This window comes from Malaya genurostris, chromosome 3 (assembly GCF_030247185.1).
Source record: "Malaya genurostris strain Urasoe2022 chromosome 3, Malgen_1.1, whole genome shotgun sequence".
Taxonomy (NCBI): Eukaryota; Metazoa; Arthropoda; class Insecta; order Diptera; family Culicidae; genus Malaya; species Malaya genurostris.
The window spans coordinates 81,774,015-81,795,294 of record NC_080572.1 but is presented as its reverse complement, the minus strand read 5'-3'; the positions used below and the strand labels follow the sequence as shown (position 1 = coordinate 81,795,294).

Here is a 21,280-nt window from a genome sequence, read left to right as displayed (position 1 = left end):
TCAGTGATTGAACGCAGTGGGCTTACCACACGTTTTGTTGGCTTGCAAAAGAAACTTTTATTGATTCATGATGGATTTGTGAATGTTTCACAATTTGAATATATCATAATTCAATCTATGTATATTGTTATTGATAATTATTACACTAGAACTATGAGCCATGAATATATATATATAATATAATTGACTTACATGAGATTATACGGGTATGTTTTGACTGACATGCCAACAATGTGTACGCCTAAGCTTAGTAGCAAGCATAGATTCTCTCTTTCTAAAAAACGATTGAAAACAAGAAAATATTCAAGTATTTTCGGTATTTTTACCGTTACCCTATAGTAAATCGTCGCATGATAGAGCGCGGACGAGTTTCATTAACGATTAACGAACTGTTGGAATGAGAAATTACTGGACACTCACTAGGTAACGAAAATGTACCAAATAAATACATTTTCCATGAACGTATATATTTTTGAATTGTGATTCTGGCACCAGGTTAAATGAATATTGTATGCTTTAAAGTTCTAAATGAACGGTAATACTTAGCTTGTGTTCATTTCACTCAGTTGCCTGTCTAAGTTAAATTTTAAGTTTTGCTGTAAACTTAGGAAATATCTATTATATGATATAACACAACAAAGTAACATCAACGTATTAAACTCAGCAGAGTTGGACATTACTAACATTATAAACGTCAGTTACCTTAGAAAATGAACTATTTATCATGATATCCATTTTATTGTATTCAATTAAAAATTGTCATTTCAACACAAAACCCAATGCATATGTTTTTGTCATTTTTTTCATATGTTAATTTTTGCTCACAATATAACACTACCGAACCCACTGTCCATTTCTCACCTCACCACCATACCGAACAGCAACACACAAGTAATATAGGAAATGATGAAAAGTTGATGAGATTCACTTGGAACTTTTTTAACATCTCGGTGATTTCGGCTAAAGTTTTATAATTTTGAGTTGCCTTTTCAGATTTTTTGTGAAATTTTACTTCAAACACTACAGTTCGGTTCTAAAAAGATCCCCGTGGAACGGATCACTAACCGTGTATATATTTCAAAAACCAAATCAAAGGCTCGAAAAAAATCAAAATTAGTTTAGAATACTTGAGTGTGATAAATTTAATTGTGAAAATTTAAGTGTTTTTGATTTTTCGAAATTCCATCTAGTTTTCGAATAATTTATCAAAACCGCAACACGCACACTCCGCTACATTTCACCTTAAGCACTGATGAGACAAAAGCAAACCATGAAAAAATCGATAGCACATTGGAGTTGATTCGAATCGTATTTTTTGAATAATGAAGTAGTGACAGTTCAAACGATTTTCAGTTTTTATCAATGTTATTGAAGAAAAATAGCTTATTAAGGGCTGAGGACAGTACCGTAAAGTGGTAGATTTTTTGCTATTTTCGCGTTTCAAATTGATTTTTCTTGGAAACAGTGCAGAATATAGAAACACCCACCTGACAATGTCTTTGAAATTTAGTTGAGAATATTCTGTGAAATTTTCAGAATGATTCATTGAGTTTAGCGGTCGTGTTGTATTTTTTCTGACTGAAGAACTGCTGAAAATTGGAACGCTCGGAAATACATACTTCTACTTGTACCAAACACACAGACATTCTATCTTTGTGAAAAAGAAAAATGTGATAAAAATTTTCATCAAAATAATAAAACGTATGCTGGCAACCCGGTACAGTTTGCTCATATACGAGAGAGTACAAGAGAAATACGATGCGCAAAGGAAATTGAGCGAGTCACGTGATCGATTTAAAACTTAACACGAGACCCTCTGTTCTCAGACCTTAAACCCAAGAAAATGATTTTACTGGTCCGAAGCAATAAATTTACTAACAGTAATATTTCTCGTAGAAGCATTCATTCGCAAAATATTGCGGCCTTTTCCTTTTTATCACAATAGCTCGAAAGCTGTTTATTATGCAAAAACGGTTTTCTAAGAGTAGTTGTAATAAATTGAATGAAAACTTTCAAAAATGTGTACACTGGAGAAAAAAGTCGAATACTATTTCAAAAATACAACATTTGTCCAAAGGAATCAATTTAAAAAATAACGTCTTTTAATTCTATTTCTTCGCGTTTCGCCTTCGGCTCGTCAGTGCTTAAAGCAGTTCAAACTGAACTGCCATCTCGTGCCTAGTAGTTTGATTTGACAGTTCAGTTTGAACTGCTTTAAGCACTGATGAGCCGAAGGTGAATCACGAAAAAATAGAAACAAAATATGTGCTCTTTGCACAAACCAACAAAACCCCTAAATGTTCGTCTTTTAATTTTTTTTTTGAAAACTTTTATTTTAAACATGATCCTAAAACCCACATTTGGCATAATCCATTAAAAATCAGCATCTGATTTTTGCATTCAATTTCTAAATATTACGAAACCGGGTACTCTAGTGAAGAAAATTAGCCCCCTGGGTTCGATTCCCAACCCCGCACATAGAGTCAGATAAATTTTCTAGCCCGAAGAGGGAAATGACCTTAACGCTAAAATCTCTTAAATCTTAAACAAACAAAAAATTAAGTTGTTGTAAAAAGGCGTTTTTTTAAACTAAGTTTTTTAATTCTCAAGCAGTTTTAGTTTTAGAGTGCCAAATCGATTCCCTAGAACTTCTTCATCGACACTATTTATGTACAATTAGTAGTTTCTAAGCAACAGGGATATGAGAAAAGTGCATACAAAAAATTACACACCCGTTTTAAAAGTAAGCCTTGAGTCGGACTTGCCTCCGCGAAAAATAAATGGTTTGTCATATTAAATACGTGTGCAAAATTTTATTCAAATCGGGTTGTGTGAAATCTGATGACCTGCTACATATTTCTGCAATTGCTTATTGGCAGCGCTACGTAAACTGCTAATGCACTGATGAGTCAAAGATGAAGCGGAAAAATTAGTGAAGACTGCATAAGTACGTGACAAATTGCTGATAAAATTCGACTTTTTGGTTACGGATAATGAAACCAGTGTGGCCAGCTTGACGACCATTATAAGGGAAAACAGTTTTCGAAGATCTCTAAAAAGTATACCGTATATACGTAGCCACTTGTAGTTGTGGTATCTGGAGAAAATTTGTCATACCTACAGGTGCGATGAATCAACGAGTGTTTGATGAAACGGTTACTACCAATCATCCAAAAGCATACGAATACTGTATTTTTGCCCTGATTTGGTGTTCTGCCATTATGATGAAGCCCAGGACTTGTATGCAGAAAATAGCATCTACTTTCCGTTAGATATCTGTAATCCTCCAAATACTTTATTTTTCTCCAACTTCATTGTACAAAGACTCTCAAACAATCAGGGTTCATCTTTCCTGTATTAGGATAGTTTCATGAACTGAACATCAGTTTGAACTCACTTTACTTCTTACCGTTTTTGCGGACATAATTACCTCAACGAAATAATAATGAATTAAAACCTATATGTTTCCTTCAAGAACTTGATTGACTAGATTAAAAGTGCAATCCAAAATTTTACGGATTTTAATTTGTATTCCAACGAGAACATTCGTGGTCCAATTAACTACAGAAAATTAAATGAGACAGTTTATAAATAACATAAAAAAGTTATTTGATTATTGCTACAGCAAAATCTGAAAATCGGACAATTCTCTCATTTTCAAGAAACAATTAAGGCTGAAGTAAACCTATTGTATCTGCCATGTGCTGTATGTAAAGTTTCATCTCGTCCCACCGCCTTCTGCAGTTATCATCAGAACTCTTAGGTTGGCCATCCCAACTGTTTTTTCTTTCCACAAGCACAGATAAAAGCTATGTGAGTACTAAGGAGCACCGAGACCACCTACCAGGGTGCTTCTAATCGATTACACGTGTTCACGTTCTGGATTGCAAGGAAACAAATGTAAAAGTTATCCACGGCAATGTTACAAAACAAACTAGTACCGAGAACGGACCAGAGTTGTGCTACAGAGTTGAGTAGGGTTACATTGAACTAGAATTTAAGTTGGTGTGAGTCTTCGCTTGCTTAGATTTTAATCAGATCAAGCTTGAATTAGGTTCGCAGGTAGATGAATTTGATCGAAGTTTCTTTATTATTCACTCAATGCAGACAATGCATGCCCTGACAGGCGATTCAATGCATAGGGTGCTGCTCTTACAAGCCAGAGTTGTCTTTTGTTCTAGCCCCGACCTGTAAGGATTTTTATTGTCAACAGGATCGCAGTACTAGCTATCTGTACGCTAAGAATCGGTTGCGAAGTCTGCTGAAACAAAAAGTACAAATTCCACAAGAGGAATGCCATGACTTTACTTTGTTCAATAGGCAGAGCGCATTTCCAATATTCTTACAAATTCCATTTTTGTATAGAATAACTCAGCAGATGATGTTTATTTGTACCTACGTTTTAACTCTTAAATGACAATTTTAGTAATTTGTCAATCGATTACTTTTCTGGCTAAAATTTCGAATGATTTGCATTAGTTTATGTAGAACAAAAGTTTAGACACAAATTTCTTTTGGTCGTCAAATGATGAGATAACTAAGTCATCACAAGCTCCTATCTCATGCCTCCCCGTATGTCTACGATGACATTTGGTCAATAGAACGGCGTCGACTGGGTGCCTTCGCCTTCTGCGTTAGTAGCAGAATGAGAGGGTGTGAAATGGCTGGTAGGTTGCAGCCATCCTATTTCAGTTCGTGTTCGCATCGCTTTCGACACAATTGAAAATTTCTTACGGTCGCGACGACAGAAACAAAGACAATACAGCGCAGAGAACAATAGAAAGTACGAAATGGGAAAATACGATTTAACAAAGCCTGAAACTTGGCCTACAAGGCCAAATTCAATTTGTATTGATTTCAAGAGCTGCAAAGTTAAACCAGCAGCAAGCGAAATTGAAATCTTGCTTAAGGAACGAATGCATCTAAACATTAATTATGTAAGTGAGATTCAATTCAACAAGGCGTCTAACTGCGTGTACATTATGTTCAAACGTGAACGAGATGCAATTGCATTTGCTTCGGTTAATAACGGGATGCACAGTATTGATCATGACAATGTTAAATATAAAATCCCTGTGTACATGGTGGACAATGCCATAGAAGTACGCGTGCATGACCTTCCCCCGTAGAAGAGCGATGGGTATGTTCGGGAAAGTATGTCGCAGTACGGTGAAGTTCTTTCCATCGGGAAGTATGGCGGAATTTTTTCCCGGGTATCCGGAATGACGTGTGAGTGGTACGTATGCAACTACGTAAAGCAATACCAGCTTACATCGTTTATGGTCAAGATGGAATACACCCGTGTAAAACGCTGATTACGTATGAAAATCAACTGGTTACATGTTAGTTTTGTGAACAACCTGCACATTACGGCAAACCTTGCACTGAAACTGCGAAAACAAACAAAACAAACAAAAACAAGGACAACCGCTCAACAATGGAAATTAGTGAATGCAGTGCTCCTGTTTCAAAAACACCTTCACCATCTAACTAACTATGAACTGCAATCAATGTACAAAGCGCATCTACAGCAACTGCAAATGAACCCAAGATTGAGATCAACAATGAAAACGAGGAAACGGAAACCACTCACAACTCCAACGATGTAGCAATGGATGATATGAGCAACGGACAAAATATCCTCCTATCTTTGCTAGAAGGAAATGGAAGCTCCTCTCCCCCTAGAAGAAGGGTGACAACAAGATCCAACAAAAAAAAATATTATGTAACAAAAACATGGGTAAATCGGCCACATAAAGCTATACGCAAATTGGCCTGAATAAAAATTGTTAAAAAAAAGTGCAATATTTATCATAGTATATTGCAACATGTGGTTCTGTTGTTTTTTGCATTATTTGTTATATATTGAATTGAATTATATTACATTGTATTCTATATTGTTGTTATTGTTGTTGTTGTTGTTGTTGTTTTTGTTAATATTATTATTATTATTATTATTATAATTGTCATTATTATTATTATTATTATTATTATTATTATTATTATTATTATTATTATTATTATTATTATTATTATTATTATTATTTTTATTATTATTATTATTATAAGCATAACTTACACTGCGACACCAACTGTTATATATTGTATCATAGCATATTACTTCATATATTATCGTTTGATATTATATTTTGTTATGCTGTATGGTATTATACTGCATTGCATTATATCATACTATATTGTATTATATTATTTTATATTATGTTATATCACAGAGAACAGACATCCAACAGACATTCATGCGTGCAAAGTCGTGTGCAACGGTGATTTTTAACGGATTTTCACATCTATGCTTTACACAGTTTATTGAAAAGGTTGGACTAGCTTGGATGTTTGTTCTCTGTAGATATATTATAATATATTATGCTATATTGTATTGTATTTTTTATATTATATTATATTATATTATTTTATATTATATTATATTATATTATATTATATTATATTATATTGTATTATGCTCTATTATATCGACAACGGGGAGGGGCAAGGAGTGCATCAGGGTATCTTACAAGTGAATGACTGGATGATGGAGTGGATTGCCAACCTGAGTCACGTGGGGGAAGCTTTGTGTTTCTCCATGAAGGTCTGAAATGAGTGTGCACCAGATATATTCGAAATTTCATGTTCTCGTTGAAAGATAATCATTTAAACAGTAGAACTAACGTAACTACGTCAAAACGAATAAACACATGTACAATCAAAGAGGTGTGCCAGTTGACTACCTACTGTTTACAACCAACGTACGTACCGACGAATTGCTTACCTAAATTCTACCTGTTTCACATATAAATAGCTATGCAGCGTAGAACAGATATCAGTTTATAACAAATCTCTTTCGAAACAGTTACGATACTACAATATGGTTTTCTTAAAGTGTTGTGTGTTGTTGTTGTAGAAGGGCAGTCAACAACGGACCACAACCATCCACATCGCAATACGATTTAGAGAAAGTACCATACCCATCAATCTGTAGGTTTTATTAACAGCTTTAAAATAAAAATTATCAAAAAATAATGAAAAACCCTGATTTTTTTTATTTAACTTTTTCAGATTATTTTGAAATTATTGAGAAAAAAATCAATTTTTGTTAAGTGTATATATTTTTAGTTTGCCCAATCGATTCCCTATAACTTCTACCTGAACGCCATTTTAGTACAATTAACGGTTTCCGAGTTACAACGATTTGAAAAAGGCAATTTTTGTGAAATACAAAAATACATACGCCCTTTTTAAAAATCAGTCGTGAGTCGGATTGACCTCTCCATCGGTTCAAAACTTATGGTTTGCCATACTGAAGCCATGTGCAAAGTTTCATCCAAATCGGAGAAGGTCGAGTCTTATGATCTGCTAAGCATTTCTGGAATTGCTCATATCCGAAAAAAAATTAGTGCACCTTTTTCCTTAATTTTCACATATTACCCTATAACTCCGGAACCTGAATTTGAATCCAAATAACATTCAATGGTGGGCTATAGAACCATAAGATCTTTCATTTGAATCTCAGTTTGTGAAAATCGGTGAAGTCATCTGTGAAAAGGGTAAGTGTATTTTTTTTTCAATTTTTTGGTGCATATTAACTTATATCTCCTGAATCGAAAGTCGGGTCGGGATGAAATTCGGCTCTTCGAACCTTTGATAAAAAGTCGGCTTTCACAGTGATCGCATAACCCTTCTGTATAAGAAAGGCAAAACATTTGCAAGTGTTCATCTTGTTGTTCGAAATTTTTTCCCTTCAAAATTTGTTGTCCGGTTCTTTCACGACTTGCACGACCAAAAATCCATTGCCGGTACCAAGAGATTATCATGGAAATCATGAAAAGTGTCTTCTCATGAGATCATACCTATTATTAATGATATTATGAGCAAAATGATTCAAATAATGAAAATTTTTATGAAAGATGAGTAATCGCTCATAACATCAATATAACATTTTGCCGAAAGTATTTGATGTCAAAAAAATCGATTATTCTTCAATTTCATTCTTTGTTTATCGGTGTTGATTTGGTCCAAAACCACCGGAGTCATTTAGGAACGCGTTTGGGTGAGTCCGATAAACAAAGAATGAAATTAAAAAATATCCAATTGTTTTGATAGCAAATGTATCAAGATGGTCATTTTTTCAGCAGTTATGAATTTTTGAAAAAAAAATTAGAGGGTTGTATTCAAGACACGACCGAGCACAATAACATTAAAAATGGAACGTTTCTAAGGTCTTCATAATATATACAAAAATAAAGAGATGATGATACACTAAACTAAAAACTTTTTCAATTGACTAATTACAAACTTGCTCTAGTTTAAGCGCTTAGATTGTTGGCGAATGATAAAATTGACAATTAGATTTTTTCTTGATAATTAATTATATTCAATTTTGATCCCTTTCCACAATTTTTTACATTGTTAAGATTTTGAATAACGTCCTTTAACTAGAATTCAAAGTTACTTGAAAGCTCAATTTTAGATACAAACAACCTAAAGATTTAATCCTGAACAAATTAAACTGTTTTATTTTATGACAATAATCTTCGAGAAACATACAAACTTATTAATTTTATAAACAGTTAATCGATCCAAGAGAAGATTTTATTTATTTTAACGAAAAATGTTGTACCAGTAAGCTCAGTAATAGTGTAATTTTATTAATCCTTCTTCAAAATCGTCGATAATCTTCGGAAAGTGTCGGTAAATAATATGGCAACAATACGAGGAAGAAAAATGTGAAACAGTCCGTATAAAATATTTAGTTACTTACATTGATTTTCGCTTTGGCATATTAGGAATATACGAAATGGATACGCAACAAAATTCAGAAATTTTGTTCATATTGTAACTTGATGTTATTAACACATGAATGAACATTGTCATAGTTACAACGCGTGTTTTGAAGCAAATAATAATTGAACTGAAACTGGCGGTTAACCAAATTCTACGAGGGTTGCTATTCAAACGATACATGTAAAATCGCAAGTAAACTTACCTTTAGTTTATCTTTGATACTATATGATATTGTATCTAATTGTACTGTATATGTGAGCCTGTGGAACTCATTTATACTACCAAACCGAGGAGGCCGCTTTTAGATAAGTTTCAGAATTTAATTTTGAATCTTTTGAAGCGTTTAATACCTGGTGGGACAACAACTTGTTCAGTCACATATAATGAAGAAGAAGTTTCTATGATTATCATAATAATACAACTTTATACTGAATCCATTTTCGCGCCACCGTTTTGATCGTATGGGAATGGAGATTTAAGTATGCAAACCGATCCGTTGACAAATTAAAACATTTTTAAGCTTACAATATTGAAGCTTTGGAATCATTTAAATGAGGAAATTCCATTAACAAATCATCGAGGAACAAGCGCTGTAAATTAGATCCGAATTAGATCTATTGCCGATAATACTAAATTAGCCTGATAGTTACCAGAGAACCAAAATAAAATACTCAATTCAAATAAATTTTTCAATGGAATGCAATTGAAATATTCAAATGACGTTTTCTCATAAGTTTAAGTTAAATGTTTCCGAATCGATTGGTTGTTGAATTATTTAAATCCATCAACAAATAACTGAGGTATGAGCGTTCAAAATTATGGCAGAAAAATGTTACGCGATTAGTTTTGCATGTTTTAATTTGACACCCAGCCTCGGGAAGCGAAGTGTCAGGCATTTTAATGGCAAAATCGACCAACAATTTGCTAAATACATGGGATGTTTCAAAAGAACCGATAACCATGCTGATTCGGTTCTTCAATAGCTAGATGATATATAAGATATTCAAGCGAACACGAAGCGGTGTTGTGCAGACAGCAGGAAGTTTCACCAACACATAATGCAAAAGCGACAATCCAGCAAGTGAACGCATATACAATCCAGTCATCAGCTCACTGGACGAGCTTCTTGTTTCATTCGCAGTCAAACATCAACTAGGCAAAGAAATATTGTGCAGCCTATATTTATAGATTTCTCTTCATACTACGCAGAACGATGTGGTGTTTTTTATGCATGACGCAAAGCCTCCTATGCCGAACAATAAGTTGACGTCATTTTGTAAAGCAGGGATTGGTGGATGAAAACATAGGTCGATTCCAACCATTTTTTCAATAGTATGCTATTGAAATACTGAAACGACGTCGTCATACATGTTTAAGTTAAAAGTTTCCGAATCGATTGGTTGTTAAATTATAACAATCCATCAACAAATGACCGAATTATTAACGTTCAAAATTATGACACAAAAAGGTTACGCGGCTATTTTTGAAACTTTTAATTGACACCCGGCCCCGTATAGTGAAGAGTAAGGCATTTTTAATGCCAAAAATTCAATGAAAATCCAATTCTCAGTTATAGATTCAAATCATGGTCATAGGAAGTCATAGTCCCATATAAAATTAATTGTGCGGTTTTGGATGAAGAGAGTTGAAACTCTTTGTGTAAGCTGACAATATAAAATACGGTAAAATTTTTATAACTAATCCAATCCATAGGTCTTGTTTGTTTATGACTATACATATTGCGATACCGCAAATAGTAGTCAAAAATTTGGATATGTAACTTTTAACAGTTTCTTATGTTACAGGCAATAAGAAAAGCAACATTCGAATATTATTTTATTTGTTTAGGACACCACTAGGCGGATTAAAACAGGCTTTAAATAATCAGGTTAAAATAGAAAATTTTAATTTTTCTCTCAAAAATCATAATTCCAAAGAAATCATGAATGGTACCGCTTAAAGTCATTATTTAAATTTATCGATATACCGCGGGGTAAAACCCACCAAAATTATGCAATGATTTCACATACTAAAGCTGTTGTTTAAATCTGCAAAGTAAAAAAACTATCCACAAACACTTTTAATCACTTGATTTCCAATGCCAGTATGAAATCGCAACAATAATTGCCCGAAGCAGTGCATAAAATGAAATAAGTGAAACAAATAAACAGCGATAAATCAATATAACAAAAAAAAAACAGTATGGGCCACCCGATCAGCTCATCTACCCCGAACGGTCGCAATTGCAGGGGGAGCTAAATTTGATAATTCAGAGGCAGATAAAGTGGACGAACTTGATCTCCTCCGGTGCGTAATGGAAATCTTTCTCGTCGAAAAAGTTTCATAGGGTAGCAAGCTGCGGGTTGATCCTCAGCAGTGCAAGTTCATGATCACCTGCTGAATATGCAATTAAAAGTTTCACGCGGACCACCCCCGCGTTTGAGTTTGAATTTTAACTGCCGCCTAGCAGGCGGTAAACTTGCGACCGCGCGTAACCCAGTTGGATAGTTGGGCGAGTAACGAGAAACATTTCATACGGGTTTCGGTCACTGACCAATGTAAAACTGCGAAAATTCCCATTCGAGCGCGCACACACACACGCGCATATTCACTAACGCGAAAGCTGCAAATCATTAAGCTAGGGCACCTACCTCAAGTACGAACCACAGCTGGTCATCTTCAACGGTTGGACCTCGTTTGAGGAAAAGCCCCGCGAAATCCGGAATGTTTGGATGGTTCGATAGATCGCGCAGCACCAGATATTCCTCTTCGATTTCCTCAATGTTGTCGGCAATGGTTTCCAAGATCTGCAAATATGTCCATGGTCAATTAACTAGTTCGATCGTACAAAAAAAATCCGCTCCACAAACCTTAACCGCATATTTCCGTCCACTGTGCTTATCCTTGGCACTGTACACTTCACCGTAGGTTCCCTCGCCAATGAGAACCAGCAGCTCGAAGCGCTCGCTTGGATTCGGTAGTCTCAGGAAGTCCACATGCTGCGACAGCCCATTGTATGCCATATTCCTGCCAAGGGAAAAACGAACGAAAATCTAGATTTAATACCTTGCACTAGCCGATGACACTGAACTTCAGCTTTAGGAAAAGATATTCGCTGGTCTGATTCGTTCCGACCGGAACGAACTGCAATGGCCAACTGGTGTCCAATTGGTATCGCATTCTCTACTTGGAATGTATTATTGATGACAATAACGAAATAAACTGACGAGCAGAAGGCGACGAAAGTATTCCTAATACTTTGGAAGTGAATAGAATGAATGCAGTTCGGTAGTGGAAAACACGTCCACATGCACACGGGACATTCAGTAATCGGATTAGAGCAACTCGAATCACGTTTTGCTCGCAGTCAAAAGCTTCAGGTTCGTTCAGGTGGGACTTAGGTAATATTGATTTTGTTTGTTGTTGGTAAGTTTTGCGAATGTTAACACTAATCTATTATAGCTTTTGAATTAGACTACATCGAAGTTATATATACTTTTTTCAGGTTCCATGACATCCATGCTGGAATCGTAGAACTAGGACAAACCCATTTCGTTGCAACCTGTTCGGCGAAACATCGAGGTACACGATTTATTATTCACCCAGGTATATGATCTGTGGAAAAGACACGTATTTTCCCTATTGTAATTTAAGACAGATAAAATAGACAGAAATTCTATAAATAAAATCAGCAACAATATCTGGTTCAAATTTGCGAATTTTCAATTATACATAATAGATGTGACTATATTGCTTTGTTACGGTTTTCTGTTTTTTTTTATTGAAAATTATTTTTCGACATGTTTTTTATCAAAATTCAGAAAACCGTGACGAAATAATTTAGACATTTCCTAATTCTTGAACTCAGTTTCACAATTCAACTTCTGAATATAGTTTCAGAATTTAACTCCTAAATTCAGTTTCATAATTCATATAAAAACAATTGTCACTCCCTTTTCTCACAGATGGCGTGACTTAGATTCAAACGAAAGATCTTATTGTTATATAGTCCGCTGTTGAATTTTATCGTTATCCGACTCCCGGTTCCGAAATAACAAGACAACATGTGCAAATCTATGACATAAAAACTGTCCCAGAAAGTGTGGACGCAACCAAAAACCGCTGCCATTTCGCAATGGTTCAGAATCTGTCAATTTTTATGGCTGCGTCCTGTTGTCTCTTCTCTAACAACTTGTGCAGTTGTTTATTCGTTTTCATTAGTTTGTTTCGAAACGCGTGGACTTTCAGCAGAACAACGTCGAAAAATTGTGTACAAATGGTGCACAGAACGCGGACTGTCACTGAGAAAGATAGCAAAAATGGAAGGTGTAAGTGAAAAAGCCGTGCGAAATGAAATCAGAAAGTTCGGTGAGAATAACACCTTTGAGAATAAACCGGAAACGGGTCGAAAAAAAAGGTCCTGCTAACTCTCAGTTGGATAAACGTATACTGAAGGGGTTCGAGCAAAAGAAGGAGGTTTCAGTTCGGGATGTGGCAAAAAAGGTCACTTCGAAGTCAAATGTTCTTCGTGCTAAAAAACGTTTCGAACCTATAAGAAGCAGGAACAACCAAAACGTAGTCCGAAACCAGAAGCATCGATCAGGCCGAGGGTACAATACGATTCTTGCTAGAAATTTGAACTGCATAATCATGAACGATGAAATCTACGTGAAACTCGATTACAAATCCTTGCCGGGACCACAATATTATACGGTGCGAGAAGGGCAACTGTTAAACCAGTCCGAGACATCGATTGAAGTCGAAAAATTTGGTAAGAAAGCTATGCTCTGGCAAGCAATTTGTAGCTTCGATAAGATTTCGAAACCCTTCATCACCACTGCTTCAATGAACAGCGAAATATAAATCAAGGAATGTTTACAAAAACGACTTCTACCCATGATTCGAAGCCACAAGGATCCTGTTGTCTTCTGGCCAGATCTTGCTTCTTGCCACTACTCGAAATCAACTGTAGAATGGTATACTACCAAGAATGTCAATTTCGTCCCATAAGACATGAATCCACCAAATTGCCCACAACTTCGACCAATTGAGGAATTTTGGGCATTAACGAAGGCACATCTTAGGAAACATGTCTCGGCAGCCGAAACCATTCAACAGTTCGGAAAAGATTGGAAAAAGTGTCAAAACTTGTCGCCACGGAATTTAATGAGGAACGTTCGCAAGAAGGTGCGCCAGCTAGTCTACAATGGCTAAGTAGCAAATGTTGATTCTGTTGTTGTAGTCTAATATTATCAGTATATCTAATAAAATTTTAATATCTAACACTTGTGAATTAATTACAGCGAAATCAAAGTGCGTGCATATTTTCTGGGACAGTCTTTAATGCGCACTCAATTTTCTCGGAAATTTTCTAACCGATTTTTACAAACTAAGATGCAAATAAATACTTGAAATTCGTCGAAAAGTTCCCTGGTAAGTTGATCCAGATCCGACTTTAGGTTCTGGTATTACAGGTTTTTGCCTTTCTTTCTAGAAAGGTATTAGAATTGCTGGAAAAACCGACTTTCAAAAGCAGCCTCGGAGACCCATAGTCTTATATAACAATCGACTCTGTTAGACGAGCTCGGAAAATGTCTTTTTGTGTTTGTGTGTGTATGTATGTGCACTTTTCGAAGTTTACCGCTCAATTTTCTCAGAGATGGCTGAACCGGTTTTAACAAACTTTGCTCGTTTGAAAGCTCTTTTGGACCATTGATCAAGTTCAAAGGTCAAATGGGGCTATGACATCTCGTTCCGAAGATATGACGGCATAAGTGACGTAACCGACAAAACGCGTTGTTTTTTTTACCGCGCAAGTTTCTCAGAGATGGCTGAACCGATGTTAACAAGCATAAGTTCGTTTGAAAAGCTGCTATTGGTCCATTGCTAAAGTTCGAAGATCAAATGACTTCTGGTTTCGGAGATATGATGATATAAGTGACGTAACCGACAAAACGCGTTGTTTTTTACCGCTCTAATAAAAATAAGGGTGCCAATATTTTGGGATCACCTCTGATTTCGTAGAGCTCAAAAGTTTAAGCACCTCGAAAGAAGTCCCCATGCAAAATTTGAGCACAAACTTAGGTTAACCCCTAAATGACATACCTGAATCGGCCAGTATAAGCCGAAAACGATGTTTTCGGTCGGCACGTCAGTAAAGGCATGGCACTTTGGTGCCAATTAAATTTTGTGTTTTTTTAACTTTACGTCTGCTTGGCAGTTTAAGTTGAACTGTTTAAGTTTGCACTTTGAACTGCTCTGCACTTACGAGCCTAAGACGAAACGTAAAGCAAAGTAGAATCGATTACGTGCCCTAAGCATAAACTTAGGTTAACCCCTAAATAAAAAAAAAATATTTTTTGCATCTGCTAGATCAATCAAAAGATATGGGCTTCTTTTCTCTAGCAGACAGGGAAACTGTAACATTTTTCCTAAGGAAGAAGATACCCGATCAAAAGAAAATAATAATAATAATCATTACCTGCAATTGTGGAGTAACATCAAATTAAACTATATTCAATACCAAAATAATAGCACAAAATTCAATTATAAAATACTGTTACGAAATTTCGAATGCGTTTGAATTATATGAAATAAAATGGTGAATAACTGTTTTAAAATAGCACATAGGTTGAACTATTTACACCGCGACTAAAATTTTATTACTAAAACCAATCAAACATGGACATACTGAAAATCAAATCGACCTCATCTGCATCAGCCGGAAATGGAGACGGAGCCTTCTTGACGTCCGGAATAAACGCAGTGCCGACATCGCGTCTGACCACCACCTTCTCATCGGAGAGATTCGCCTACGTATTGCGCGGGTCATGCGACAGGAGGAGAGGCTCGGGCGACGATTCAACACACGCCGATTAGAAGACCCAGCAGTTAGGAGGTCATTCGTGGAAGAACTGGAGACCAGAGCTGCGGATATTCCAGAAGGTGGCAGCGTAGAGGAACAGTGGACGGCTTTCAAGAATACCTTTACAGAGACCTGCCAAAACAACCTGGGTGAATTGCGCGCCCGGAGGAAGGAGTGGATCACGAATGATACCTGGCGGAAAATCGAGGAACGGAGAGACGCAAAAACCGCGATAGAGCGAGCGACAACCAGAGAAGCGAAGCGCCAAGCCCGCCAAAAGTATTCGGCCCTCTCAAAGGAAGTAAAACGCTCGTGTAGGCGGGATAAGCGAGCGTGGGTGGACTCTCTGGCCGATGAAGGTGTGAAAGCCGCAACATCCGGCGATATCCGTCTCCTCACGGAACGACCGAAATTAGCTCTGCGCCTAATTCGTATTACTGTTTTTGAATTAGTTGATTTTAACCACAAAATTTCCAAAATAACTATAAAATTAGTTAAAATTGAGAATTTACTTTGCTGAAAAAAACTCTTATTTTTAGAGAATGTGTTTAGTTGGCAAATATTCTGGACACAAACCAGCAATATTTCAATCCAGTACGAAATTCTCATTGACAACAAATTTTGTTATTAAAATCAGAAAATTTGTTTCTATTTATCTATCACCATCATTACTGAAGGACAGGACAAAGAAAACAAAAATGAAATTGGTTTTATTAACAAACTTATAAAACCGATACACTGAAGAAGGATGTAAGTAACATTCCGAAATACGCGTATCTGTATTGTAACGTTTGTTATGCTTCATTAAAGTAGAGTGACTTTGTGAAAGTGTACAGAAAAAGTGAAACTGTTTATTAACAAGTTTATTAGAAAAAACGTGTTTAATCCACCTAGCAGTGAGATGATACCTATTTTTATCAATCCGCATGTGTTTTTTGCATGAATATTCTTCGGTGTTTAAGTTTTCATGACATTATTTCAATGACCCTCGTTTTAAGCGACAATTTGAGATTTTAATCACTCATTACTCTGTAATGTCGAAACTGCAAATCGGATCGAATTTGAATCTAGAAGTGTGATAATCGATTAAACATGCCATGATATGTAAGTTCCACTCTAGAGTTTACGGTAATTTAAGGTACTTCCAGAGCCGGTATTCAGGAACCAGCATAACCCAAACCGATTCGTATGGCCATATGACGAATAAATTACAACAGTTTTGAGTTCAACTTTGAAGCTTTTCGGGATTGTCATCTTCTATATCGGTTTGAATTTTAAAAATTCATCATCATGTAATTCGAGAACCGGAAGTCATAATTGGATAAAATAATTAATTTTTGTATATAAGTTTGCTTTAATTAAAATTTTTGTTTCTGAAATTTGATTAGGCTTTTTTTGAGAAAACGATTGAGCTTTGAGAAACGATTTTATACTGGAACCGGAATTCTAAAAGCGGTATGGCCGAAGTCAGATAAATTCACCTGAGTAGCTGTACACTTTACATTTGTTTCAAAACATTTGAAAATCAGTTAAGACATCTTTGAGAGATCATAGCACGAATTAAATTTTTAGGTGCCTTCTGATCGACAACTGAATACCACTAAAACTGAAAAAAGTTAATTTTTTTATCGACTATCCAAATCTGCTAACCCGATAAACCTGATTAAATTATGTGGAATAGACATTTTTATACAATCCCCGAAACCGGAAGTTGGATCTGACTGAAAAGCAAGATGTTTTATAGAACTTTGAAACTTTTCATTTGAATCTTAGATGATTCTTAGATTTCATTTGCATCTTAGATCGGTTCAGCCATCTTCAAGAAAAATGAGTTACACAATTTTGATTTCGTTTCACATATCATCCTGTAGTTCCGAAACCAGAGGTCGGAACCAAACATAATGCAGGAACTTTGTTTGGGAGCATACGACTTTTCGTATGAATCTGAATTTGTAGAAAAGAAATTTTCCGAGAAAATTAATTGAAGTTATTTGTCACACACGCATTTGCTGATCTCGACGAACTGATTCGAATGGTATATGGATGTTATGTTATTCCAGCATTTATTGCTGTAAGTAGTTTAAAACAAAATAATTAAAAAAAATTCTGCCATCATCTGGTTTATATATGTCATATTCGAACGATTATGTTGCCAAAAACGAGCCGTGCCAAAATCGGTCCGAGGCTAAATGTCATGAAAAAGAATGCTGTACACAATCCTTTTGGTTCTTAGAAACAATTGTATGTAACAGTATAAAAAATCGTGTTTTCCGTTGCTCCCAAGCATTTCTTTGTCATACAGCGCTCAAAACTCCTACTGCTGGAATAGGGGGAAAAGTCGCTTACAGAAAAATTTCGATATCTCCGTTAAAAATGGACGGATTTTAACAATCTATGGCTTGTTGGATAGGTATTACCGTGCGGAATCTAAGTCTGAAAACATATTCTGTTTTCAAGGTCAATTGTGACAGATACTGTCAAAAAACTGAAAATTTTGACATAAAACTTTGTATAACTCAAAAAGTAAACATCCGATCTCAAAACCATTCAATAGCGTTTTGGGTGACGGGGAGACCTTTCATTTGCGACTAGTTTGATGAAAATCGGTCCAGCCATCTCTGAGATCTCGACCTCTTAGTTGACAACACACATACGGACACACACACATACACACACACACACACACACAGACATTTGCTCAGTTCGTCGAGCTGAATCGATTGGTATATGTCATTCGGCCCTCCGGGCCTCGGAAAAATTTTCGAAAGTTTGAGCGAATTCTATACCTATTTTTTATATATATAAAAATAGGTAAAAACGCATGAGAAGTGGCAAAGCAAAACAATCCATTAGAAAGCTAAAAGGGACAGTCTTTTTGAAACTGCTTGCAAATTGTTTAGATGTTTTTCGCATGTGTTACTATATATACATATATAAATTTCTAAACCGATATGTGAAAATGACGTAAACTGTTAGTGGAAAGTGTATTTATTCAGAATTTGTGCGCGTTTAAAGCGATTGTGCGTAATAATGTTTTTACGGGGAACAGTGAAGTGAGTTTGGAATATTGCACTCTAATTGTATATGTCAAATGATGTTTTTTGTATCTTCCAACCTTCTGGGCTACGCTGTCCGGTGTACTACTTGTACCGAGTGCTCAAAGTTTTCAGTGAGATAGTCAATTTCGCGAAGTCGAATGAAGAAAACAGCAATTGAGAAGAAAAAATTTCAAAAAGAAGTTTATGTTTTGCTTATGTATTTTTCTCCAATACAACATCGTATTTATACCTGCCAATATAGAAAAGATAATCGTGACTGAAATTTTGTTCGGTAGTCGTGTGCCATCTAGTCGTTAGTAGTCATTACGGTTTTATTTCTCTAATTCAACTAAAAAATTAGTTGAATGGATAGGAAGCGTGCCTTAGCTAAGAAATGACAGCACGTTTAATTGGTGAACTCAACTAAAAAAAATAGCCATTTCAACAAATATTTTATTATTATTAAGGGAATTAGAATTAAAAAATCTAAATTAGCAAAAGTAAGATTTTTTTAGTTGTCTCAAAAAATAACTAACTAAAATCAGAAAATCAACTAATATTTTCGCCAAAATGCTGATTTCGGTCTTTCCGTGCTCTATGATATCTCACGACGCCTTAGTGGAACAAGGATTAATACAAAACCGTGGGCTGCTTTGGCAGCCTATCACTACGGAGCATCTCAACGACCTCGATTTGGCAGATGACGTTGTTCTAGTATCGGAACGGCACTCTGACATGCAGAGTAAGCTCACGGAAAGACCGAAATCAGTATTTTGGCGAAAAAATTAGTTGATTTTCTGATTTTAGTTAGTTATTTTTTGAGACAACTAAAAAAATCTTACTTTTGCTAATTTAGATTATTTAATTCTAATTCCCTTAATAAAAATAAAATATTTCTCAAAATGGCTATTTTTTGTAGTTGAATTTACCAATTAAACGTGCTTAGCTAAGGCACGCTTCATATCCGTTCAAATAATTTTTGTGTTGAATTAGAGAAATAAAACGTTGTTTTCAACCAACATAAATGGTTGAATTGGTTTCTGCCATTTGCAGCTATATGGCGCTCTGTCACCGAAAAAATGTTAACACCGTAATGACTACTAGCCACTAGATGGCACACGACTACCGAAAAAAATTTCAGTCACGATTATCTTTTCTATATTGGCAGGTATAAATACGATGTTGTATTGGAGAAAAATACATAAGCAAAACATAAACTTCTTTTTGAAAATTTTTCTTCTCAATTGCTGTTTTCTTCATTCGACTTCGCGAAATTGACTATCTCACTGAAAACGTTGAGCACTCGGAAAACAAAAACCGAATACAAGTAGTACACCGGACAGCGTAGCCCAGAAGGTTGAAAGATACAAAAAACATCATTTGACATATACAATTAGAGTGCAATATTCGAAACTCACTTCACTGTTCCCCGTAAAAACATTACTACGCACAATCGCTTTAAATGCGCACAAATTCTGAATAAATACACTTTCCACTAACAGTTTACGTCATTTTTACATATCGGTTTAGAAATTTATACATGGATATATCGTAACACATGCGAAAAACATCTAAACAATTTGCAAACAGTTTCAACAAGACTGTCCCTTTTAGCTTTTCAATGGATTGTTTTGCTTTGACACTTCTCATGAGTTTTTAGCTAATAAACTTGTTAATAAAACCAATTTCATTTTTGTTTTCTTTGTCCTGTCCTTCAGTAATGATGGTGATAGATAAATAGAAACAAATTTTCTGATTTTAATAACAAAATTTGTTGTCAATGAGAATTTCGTACTGGATTGAAATATTGCTGGTTTGTGTCCAGAATATTTGCCAACTAAACACATTCTCTAAAAATAAGAGTTTTTTTCAGCAAAGTAAATTCTCAATTTTAACTAATTTTATAGTTATTTTGGAAATTTTGTGGTTAAAATCAACTAATTCAAAAACAGTAATACGAATTAGGCGCAGAGCTAATTTCGGTCGTTCCGTGCTCAGCGATCTCGTCGAACGCTCCTCAGCGGCGGGTCTCAACATCAACGTCAGCAAGACTAAATCGTTGAATGTCAACGCGGCCAATCCATCCAACTTTACGGTAGCTGGTCAGGTAGTGGATAAAGTTGAAAGCTTTCAATATCTTCTCAGCCAGATGGCGTCAGACGGTTTGACCAAGAGCGACATAGGCGCGCGGATTAAGGAGGCTAGGTCTGCCTTTGCGAGTCTACGAAATATCTGGAGATCAAATCATCTACACACGAAGATCCGAATTTTCAACACAAACGTGAAATCTGTACTGTTGTACGCCAGTGAAACCTGGGGTATATCAGCTGAAAGCACGCTAAAGCTGCAGGTGTTTATCAACCGATGTCTGCGGTACATAACTCGTACCTGGTGGCCTGACAATTGGATTTCGAATGCCGAGCTCCATCGTCGTTGTCATCAGAAGCCGATATTGACTGAAATTCAGACACTCACTTCGAAAGAGCGGAAACGAAATCTGCAAGCAAACGCTGGACTGGAATCCAGCTGGACATCGCAGCAGAGGTAGACCTAGGGGCTCATGGCGGCGGTGCCTGAACAA

The 21,280-nt window shown here is 35.8% G+C and overlaps 1 protein-coding gene across 8 annotated transcripts in view; it reads right to left on the bottom strand.

Moving 5' to 3' along the window:
* The window catches only part of LOC131438091 (myosin-IIIb-like), a 251,269-nt gene that overhangs the window by 64,282 nt on the left and 165,707 nt on the right, over nt 1-21,280 (bottom strand). For 5 of the 8 annotated variants that reach the window (XM_058607895.1, XM_058607896.1, XM_058607892.1 and 2 more), the window contains 2 exons: nt 11,667-11,823; nt 11,448-11,603 (listed from right to left, as the gene is read on the bottom strand). In XM_058607895.1, coding sequence (XP_058463878.1) covers nt 11,448-11,603; nt 11,667-11,823 — 313 coding nt within the window. The other 3 variants (XM_058607894.1, XM_058607893.1, XM_058607891.1) reach the window with 3 other exon arrangements.